Here is a 9,479-nt window from a genome sequence, read left to right as displayed (position 1 = left end):
ACTCCAGAGCTATGTATGCCAGCTATTGGCGTTCAAAATAAACAAGAAATATTACACGGATAACTAAGGGAAATTGTGCCTATCCTCTGAAGCATGCTTTCAGGAATTGCTAGGGACTTGAGAGGGCACAGAAGCACATAACCATGAAAGACATTTCCAAAAAAAATTTGAAGCGTCATGAATCTAATATAAATCTTGATAGAATCCATGTTCATGCACAAAAGTAATCAAGGGTCAATAAATTAAACCAATTCGCGCGGTTACGTTGTTGGCTATGATGCACAACTGCCCTAGAAGTGTGTACATCTGGGTAATTTGCTAAAATAATACAATTTACTGAAAGCATCTAATTTGTTCAGCATGCAAGATGAAGTAGCCTATACAATTGGAAACGATGCTATAGATGACCTCAAGTAGCACTAACTTGCGATTTTATGGTGTGCGCCCTTTCTCTTAAAAATAGAGGGAGAAAGAAAGAAATATCTTTACCTACTAATAAACCACCGATTGCTTCTGGTCGTCCGTCGTTACTACTTTTGCAAAAATGTACCTGTAGTTTTGGGTATTCAACCCGCAGTCCTTTTTAAAGTGGTAAATATAAGAAAACGTTTCGTTCTTGCAAAAGAGACCCTGTAGTTTTGGGTATTCAACCCGTGGACCGAGCAGACTGAAAAAAAAAACCACACACGGAGGACGGGCTCACCTCCTCTCCCTCTCGCCCACGATGTCCTCGCCGCCGCCACCACCCATGCCGTCCGCTTCCGGTGAGCTCCGGCGCCACGCACCATGCCCCTGAGCTCCCAACGGTCCTCTCCTCGCTCCCCTCCAGCCAGATTCTCTGCTCCCGGCCTCTACCGCCCGCTCGCAACCCCATCCCCATGGCTAGGGTTTCAAGCAGGGCTTCGCCGACGTCAAGGGCATCTTCACGGAGATGTGAAGGATGCCATGGACCTGCAGCTCCTCATGGTTTTATCATGTTCCTATCTCATCCGCTCCCTTTCCCGTCCCTTCCCCATCTCGGTTCCTTCCCTTCTTGCGCAGGTCAGCAGGGAGGAACTATAGCCAGCAGCACCTCCTCACCTTGGATGACGCCTCTGCTGTGCCAAAATAGGGCAAGCAACCCCATCTGCTCTCAATCTCACCCATTAGCACAAGTCCAGTTTTTTTGAACAAAATTCTGCTACTACACGAACAAGTCCATGAATAGATCTATTTTTATTTGTGAATTGATATCCTTCCAAACACAAACAGTGTATATATGTGTTGTTTTTATTTTTGTACCCTTTTCATTTTTGTGCTTTTATATGTAAGCTCATAAAATAGTTATACTGAAAATGACATGTAAGTTCTTACTGTGGGAGTATGACGACATGAAATTCTAACTGAATTCTTTTCAGCTGGAAAACGCCTTTCTACAAAAAGGAAATAAATTATTCAATTCTTGGTTCCACATAGTCCTAATTGCTTACAGTTTTATCTCTGTTCAATCTATCTTACTGAATTTCTGAACAACCAGGGTTGCTAGCATGCTGTGTGGTGGATTTGTTTTTTTGAAATTGTTTCACGGCTATTTGAGTGCTTTTGTTCGTTCTGTTCATCAGTTCTTTCTAGTATAGTGACTCAAGAAGTGATTCTTCTGCAAAGTGATGTGCTCTCAATCGAGCCAGGCTCCAGGAAAGGTGACCAAGTGGTGTGTGTTTACCTAGCCGAGCATAATCTGAACGACTCCAACTGTTGTGTACAAATCCAGCTATGCAAGTGCAAGTAAAACTACGGTGGTTGTTGCATCCACAAGCTGAGTACAAGGCAGGCTGACTACTAGGAGCCAGTATGACAAGTCTACAAAGATCTCCAGTACTGACAAGGCTCAGTCTGTACAAGGTAAAGATCATAGTGTACTTCACCCTTGATTATTTCTGAAATGAGATGTTTTTCAGTGGATTGATATGTGAGCTGAGAGTGTGCCGGTTCCCTTTGGCTGGTTGGTTAATTGTTGTCCATGTGGTTTCCAGGATTTTCGTATGTTTGTAAGCTTGTCATTATTCTTATTTTCCAGACTAGATCTGACTGCGGGTATAAAACTTTCTTATTTACTCGATTTGCTACTCATGCAGGGGGTGTCTCAGTCTGGTTTGCCGTAGGTCTTCATCGCTATGTTGAATCACATGCTCCTTATAGTCTAATGCAAGTTGCTCATATTCAGAAAATTGGTTACTCTTGAATGAGGAAATAAGGTGCTGATATAAGCATTAACATTAGAGTTCACAATCAGGAACTAACTAAAGCATTAACATTGTATAGACTGTATACATTAAAACAATCAGTGCCGATGCTAATTTCAGCCTTTTATTTCTGGAGTCAAGGGATAACCTTTATTTGAATGGTTATATTTTTATTTCAATTGGAAACAATCTTGATGCACCATTGAAGTTATTTAATAAGAACTATCAACTACTCCTTTTCTATTTTTGCATATTAATGGCCCCAGGTACTCAACTGAGGAACACACCATGCCACTTCGAATCAATATTATCACCATGTATGGAAGATACTAGGAACCATGACTTTCTGATGAATATTCTTATGCCATAGAAGTTTCTCACTTATATAAATTAAATTTAACTCACAATATAGAATGCACTTAGTAAAATAAAAAATATCAGAACAAAAGTAGAAATTTTCCCCAAACAATTATGTTTACACTTCTCCTACTGTTTAGAGGTTGGTTTAGTTTTACCCTGTCAAGAAAAAATCATATATAGTTCTCCAGAATTGGCCTGGCTTATCACATTACGAAGATCCACACTGTGGTAGTTCCCTTTGTAAACATGTACTTTCAATCGTGGTGATATTTTTCAACCTAGATGTACCACATCATGCAAGTTAGATAAAGAATACAAATAAGAAATAACTAGGCCATATTAATGGTGGTTTCACTCTAAATAGGACTAAGCATAAGCTTGTAAAATAAAGAGCACATTAGTTGATTCTCTACATATAATATCACTGCATATTACATTCAGGTTGTATAAGACTGAATTTGTTTTTTCTGTTCGGTTCCGCAGATGTCAGTGTGAACTGGTCACTGCTTTCGGAAAGTGTAGGTAAGTGGGTTACATTTTAGAAGATAACACAATATTGGTGATGCCTTATGGACACATCGCTGTTAAGGATAATGCTTTTGCAATGAGTATTGACATTTCTGGTTGGTATAATGCAACACGGTGGAATCTCTTTGTAACATTGCAACTGAATATCTTGCATGCAATTCAAGGTGTACAGTGATGTCGAGTGCACCGGGTTTGCAGAGCTGCCCCAAGTGCAAGCTCTACATTGACAGAGTGGATGCTTGCACCTTGCGCCTGCAGGTAACTATTGGTTCCCCAAGTCTCCTTCCTACGTGTGGGCACTGTATTTGGTACTTGTGTGGATCCACAATTTCTAGGTTGTAGAAACTGCAGGACTACATGGTGATTTGTCAATGATCTTAAGTTGGCCGACTCTACTACATGGAAAGAATTAATTATGCAAATCCAAACTATTTCTGTATAAAGACTGGATACTACTGTTAATACTGATTTGGTTAACAACATTTAGCTCATGCAACTCTAATGCCAGTTTGGCCATCACTATCAGAAGTAACACCTATACAAGCTCTATTAGTAAACATCACAATTCATGAGTGTTGTTTGACATCACATTAGTGAGCTCCTCGCTCTTGTGATCATGTGTTATGGAGTCATAACCATTTTCAGTTATTTTCATGCCAGCACATTCGATGTTTTCTGTTTAATGTTAAATCATAACCATTAATTAGTCCATCAATGTCTTTTAGTATGTGTTTTCACTGCAAAAGTTTAACCATTGCAGTTTCCTGTGTGCAGAAGCTTGTAGTTTGTTAACTGATTTCTGTGATTTGTTTTCTGTATGCAGCCCCCACTTATGTGGATGGTTCGGCATATCCATATAAGCTTTGTCTTGCAATGATGGTCCAAAGTTTCAAAAAATATATTATATGAAGTTTCAAATTACTTTTTAAAAGTTTGATGCATCTCAAGGACAGTTAGTGGTTGTGTCCGGTATCTAAGTAGCACACAATTGTTGAAGGGTCATGACAGAATCAGAATTTCGCATTCCTTTTCCAAGGTAGCATGGATTCGGGAACTTATTCATCAGACTAATTAGAGAATATTTTTACTAATCTGGGCCGGATAACGTGGCGGCTCGAGTGACTAGGGGCGGCGCGGCTGCTAGATGCAGAACAGCGGTGGATGCTGGAGCTTGAAGGGTCCAGATCCGTGCGCGGTAGGGGTTGGGGAGGCGGATCCAGAGATGGGCGACAAGGAGAGGGTCGCTGGTGACGACGAGGAAGACCGGAGCGCATCTTCCCAGGTGGATCCATGGCATCCATGACTCCTGGGCAGAAAGGAGACATGGAGGTGAGGGACAGAAGGAGGCGCGGTGCGGCGACCTTACGTATTGAAAGTTCACTTCAAAAATCTGGAGAACTAGCTGTAACCCCCTTCTCATATCCTTGCACAGGTAAGCAACAAAGTTTGTTTTGGTGATTTTTGCCTTCTTTGATTGATACTTTTGAAGCATCTGATGGGTCTCATCTGTTTGTCAATTCGTTAGTTTACTGTAGCCTATATAGCTGTTGCCGACAGTAGACTATATTTGATTGACAAGCAACACATCATGCACTCCTACATACATGGATTCTGTTTGTACTTGACAGCAACAGACTACTCCAATGTATGAATATGTTTGTTTAAAAATGAAAGAATATGTATGAATATTAACTTCATACATGGAGTAAATTCGTAAAAGATGTATGGGATGAGTTTACTGATAAAAAAAGAATACAGAATGCCTGAATGACCCCAATGTACCCAGCTCTCACCGCCATATAGCTAGCACAAGAGCTTAAAAGCAAAGTGCCAGCATGCCTCATACATGTTCCAAGATAAACTAGAACATAGCTACAAATATAGTGCATCAGCAACGTTGTCTGCTACTCTGCTTCACGTACAGCGTCATTGCACATTCAGTTAGGTACGTGCAGGACCTTGCAACATTCAGTCAAGCAAGTAGCCGCTGCTGTTGGAACGCCGTTGTGTGGGCAGTGCTGAAGCAGTCGGCTCGTCCTCGGATTAGAGCAGTGCCGAGTCCGCCTGGTCGTCCTCGCAGCGGGGAAGTCCCGAGGCTGCCGGGTCGCAATCGAGTGCAGCAGCGCCGCGGCCACCGGTTCGCCGCCTGATAGAACAACACCAAGGCTACCAGGCCATCGTAGCGTCAAGCAGCACCGAGGGCCCATCTTTTTTTTATTTGTACTATAACAATATGAAGTTTGTATTTTAACAATCTTTTATTATTTTACATGTATTATGTCCAGCTTGCTGTTGCGAGTCCTTGTTTATTCTTGTGACGAATTTAACTATGATTTTCAGCTCATGGTGCAGTGGTCAATATTAAGATGAAGATAGAAAGATTTTTAACAGTAAAATAAAAGGAGAAGTTCTAATAAAATATGCAATGCCCCGTAGCAACGCATGGACATTTTACTATATATTTTTTAAATGAAAAAGGGAAAAAAATGTCAGAAGTAGTGTTCCAAGTTGAACTCGAAATTTGGGAGGAGGCTCTGCTCTTGGCATGGCAGCGAGAACTCATACTCCATCTCCGCGAAGGCCGGCTCCGCCTTGGCCCAGTGTAGCACCTCGCCATCGAGCATGCTTCCCACCTCGCCGTCGAGCATGCTGCCCACCTCACCGCCGTAGTTCCGGTTGCTGCTGTTGCTGGAGCTCTCCCCGTAGCCCAGGTTCTCCGACACGTCCAGCACGCAGCTGTAGTCTGCGGCGCCGAACCCGGCGTCTTCGTCCGCGCCCTCGTTTCCACCGCAGAACTGGCCATACAATGCCGCCGCGTTCGCCGCGCCGAGGTAGTCGGCGAACCCAGCGCCGTAGTCGGCGCACACCGGGAACGGGTGGAACACCGTCGGCTGCTTCGGAGCGAGGATGCCGTCCGCACCCGCGGCAAGGGGCTTGCGGTCTTCCTCTTCCGCGTCCGGCAATGCCGCCGTGGCCGTGAAGGCGGCGGCCATGGGTTTGTGCGTGGCCGGGTCGAGGCCTTGCTGCCGGAGCTTCTTCTTGATGCAGCTGTTCCAGAAGTTCTTGATCTCGTTGTCCGTCCGGCCCGGCAGGTGCGACGCGATCTGAGACCACCTGCACGCACACACGCATCAGTACTAGCTTCAAACCTTTCTGCGGTGCAAAATTAATAAGAACTGAATGCATTGCGTGGACGGCCATACCTGTTGCCGAGGATGTGGTGGAGCGCGACGATGTGGTCCTCCTCCTGCTGCGAGAAGCAGCCGCGCTTGAGGTCGGCGCGGAGGTAGTTGATCCACCGGAGGCGGCAGCTCTTGCCGCAACGGTTCAGCCCGGCGAGCCTGGTCTCGTCCTCCTCGGGCGACCACAGCCCCTTGCGGAGCTTGGGCTGCCCCACGCCGCCGGACAATGGACGCCCCATTCTATCGATCCCGTCGCGCGGCAGCTGCTGGCCTCGTAGCTAGCTATACTGACGAGCTAGGCAATGCCGGTCTATGTAATGGCGATCGGTATGATCGACGGCGGTTGCTTCCTCCCGATGGATCGTTGCCTGGTGGGCATATATGGTCAGGTATGTGTGGTGGAAGCGTGCGTGGCAAGAACCGCAAGCTCACTCGGCGAGAGAGACGGAGAGGAGTGAGTGAGTGAGGTGAGGCAGCGATCAAGTAGGTCCGAAGCAAGGCGCAGCAGTGATGGATTGGAGTTGAAGACACCTGCGGTTTGTGGCGCGCGGTGGGTTAAAATAGTGCGCCGGCCGTGCGTGCACTGTGGCGAAGGAGAGAAAGAGAGAGAGAGAGCCGTGCTGTGTCTGTTTCTCCATGTCATTTGGTAACCAGGGATCCTCTCGGGATCCCCCTCCTTTCCCTGGCTGGGAAATACCCGGGCCGAATCGGTCCGGGGAGCGTACCGCCACATTTGGTGCCCAACGAAGGGGTCGACCCCGGCCGTTTTCATGGCCCTTGCCCGGCTGAGATTTCCACTCCGCATGCTCCTCGTCTTCAAGGATCGCCTGCACCATTGTTGTCTCACCGAAGTACTCCTCCTCGTCCAATGAGCCGTCAGAAGGCTCAACATACTTCTCGTATATGTACTTTAAATCGAAAGTCATTGCTAGAAAGAAAAGGGGACAACTATTTTTAGCTTCCATGATTCATCGAACAGTTGTCGGGGATGGTGAGAATAGTAGCAGCGGATGGTACCTGGCGGGGCAGTCAGAGGACAGGAGTTGAACGGAGACGGAGGAGAAGCGTTATGGAGCATTGCTAGAGCGCTGGAGGTGCCGGAGTTGTAGAGTTTTGGCTTGTGTGCGGCGTGGTAGCCGGAGTGGTGGAACGGCGGCGAAGGCAAGAGGGAAAGAAGGAAGGAGAGAAAATGGGGAGGATGGAGTCACGGGGTCCGTGGAGGTTTTTTGGTGGGCCGGGGGTGTCGGATTCCTACGTTTCGCGTGTCCGTACTCCCAAAAGCCCTCCCCCACTTTGTCTCCGGTTTACGGAGGAAATCGTGTCCGGCCCGCTCGGCGGATCGATACAGGCCCACGTTAGATGGCTTTTGTGATCCATACGGATGCGAGCGGTTTGCGGTTCGGCTTTGAAGATGCCCGAGCATCTTCAACAAGTACCATATGAAACTCTTCCTAAAAATGGTTTTACGAAGTGTGTATAATTTAGAAGATTTTTGCAGGTGAGGTGCTTTAGCTCGTCCCATAAACACCTTCTCATAAAATCAGTTTTTTATGTTTTTCTTAAAAAATAAAAATAGGGGCGCGCGGCACTGGCGGCGGGCAGCGTACGGTGGTAGTCTGCGGCGGCGGGGGAAGAGGGGGGTTTGTCGGCATTAGTGACGCCGGGTGGTCGAAGGCGTATTTGTGGTGGTCAGCGTCTCAGCGGTATCGGTGCGACTGACTCCGAGGATAGCCCGTAGACCTGACATTTTTAGCGAAATACCATATTCGTCCTAGGTGAGGGGAGGGGGGGGGGGGTTTCTGATTATACGGGGTTCCCTAAGAGATCGCTTTTACGAAAATCATTGGAGCTTTTTTTTTTGCTCAACACGCCCCAACCCAGAACCTTCTATGGGGAAATGGGAAGCGTGGGAGATGCTCATACGGTTTTTGGGGACATGACTTTCCTCCGGAAGAAGGAAGCCCTTCTTTCCTCTCCGAGCCTAGCTCGTCACTGTAGGTTAAGTGTGACACTGCTAATTAAGTCCCCAACGGTAGCCCATCAATGCGCCCGCGGGGACCTGCTTTGCGACTCCGGTGACAAACAAGGCAATTAATAATGTGTTTCGATCATCTAGATGCTCCCGTCCCTCCCGAGCCCCCCCCTCCCCCCCGCGTGGGCGACCGGGAGGCCCCAGATCCCATCGCCGCCGAACCTTCCCACTCCTCCTCCTCCTCCCTCGCCGCCGCCCAAGGCCAGGCGAAGCCTAGCCGTCGTCGTCGGCGGCGGGGACTCGGGCCCTCGCGCTCGGTTGGGGCTGGCGCGGGCCGGCGCCGCCGGGCCGGAGCGTGGCGGCGGGCCGGTCGCCATGACAGGTGGTGGCGGCGCCTCGGCGACGTCGATTCCTCGCGGCAGGAGGCCTTACGATCTGGTGCGTCGCGGCCGCCAGGGACGGCGACGGCGTGTTTGGATCGGTGCGCGGCGGCGCGGCCGGATTGCTGGCCGGCCGTCAGCACGGTGGTGGGTGCGACTCGTTGGCAGCTGGGCAGATCCGCGGGATTCTATCCTTGTCTGGCCCTTGACAGCGCGGACAACTATGGAGGAAACCCTAGATCTCCTTGGGATCGAGCGATGGCGGCGCTTTTGCGTCGTAGTCCCTCTTTAGGGCATTGTTTTGGAGTTTGCTCCGGTTGAAGGGACCAGCGACGTCGGCGGCGCACGTCTGGTGGAGCAACTGCCGATGAAAATCGCGCTGACTACGGTCATGGCGGACGATGGCGGCGTCTTAGATGTCGTTCCCTTGTCGAGGCATCGTTGTTGCAGTCTGCGTCATCAGGCTCTGGATGCTCCGGGGGAAACCCTAGATCCGGGTCTTCCGGATCGGACGATAATTATTTCCCTTCTGGGGGCATCGTTTTGGAGTAAGTGCTGGCTGGGCGGATGGTGGAGCGGTACTTCATCTCACACATCGATGGCGGCGGATATCGGCGGCATGGCGCTGTGGAGGCTCGGTGTCCGATGCACGAAGATGGACTCGCGCAGGAGGAGGTTGCTGTCTGGCGTCATGGTGACGTCGATGGCAGAGTGGCCAGACAAGGTAGAAGTCTCAATATGTTCTGAAGACGGACATGTGGAAGATGGCGGCGACGACACACGAGTGCGTCTGACCGGATTGTGCTCCACACCCGGTATGTGGCTCGGTTGGGGC

General features: G+C 48.6%; 1 protein-coding gene and 1 long non-coding RNA gene across 7 annotated transcripts; one reads left to right on the top strand and one right to left on the bottom strand.

Annotated features, from left to right (window-relative positions):
• The first annotated feature begins 651 nt into the window (after positions 1–651).
• Positions 652–5,452, top strand: LOC125527211. 6 transcript variants are annotated; one of them, XR_007292012.1, is made up of 3 exons: positions 659–1,881; positions 2,115–4,542; positions 5,052–5,452. It is a non-coding gene; the product is annotated as an uncharacterized LOC125527211 (long non-coding RNA). The 6 variants fall into 6 exon arrangements; XR_007292006.1 differs by lacking the exon at positions 5,052–5,452 and having other exon boundaries at positions 2,115–2,234; positions 3,066–4,807; XR_007292013.1 differs by lacking the exon at positions 5,052–5,452 and having other exon boundaries at positions 2,115–3,368; positions 3,934–4,807.
• Positions 5,453–5,543: 91 nt separating this feature from the next.
• LOC125527199 (myb-related protein Hv33-like) lies at positions 5,544–6,794 on the bottom strand. The gene is made up of 2 exons (XM_048691748.1): positions 6,314–6,794; positions 5,544–6,224 (listed from the first exon to the last, which is right to left on the bottom strand). The coding sequence occupies exons 1-2, from the start codon at positions 6,529–6,531 to the stop codon at positions 5,600–5,602; spliced, it is 843 nt and encodes a 280-aa protein (XP_048547705.1). The 5' UTR covers positions 6,532–6,794; the 3' UTR covers positions 5,544–5,599.
• Between the last annotated feature and the right edge of the window lie 2,685 nt (positions 6,795–9,479).

This window comes from Triticum urartu, chromosome 1, assembly GCF_003073215.2.
Source record: "Triticum urartu cultivar G1812 chromosome 1, Tu2.1, whole genome shotgun sequence".
In the NCBI taxonomy this organism is placed as follows: domain Eukaryota; kingdom Viridiplantae; phylum Streptophyta; class Magnoliopsida; order Poales; family Poaceae; genus Triticum; species Triticum urartu.
The sequence above is the reverse complement of the archived record's forward strand: the minus strand, read 5'-3'. Positions and strand labels throughout refer to the sequence as shown.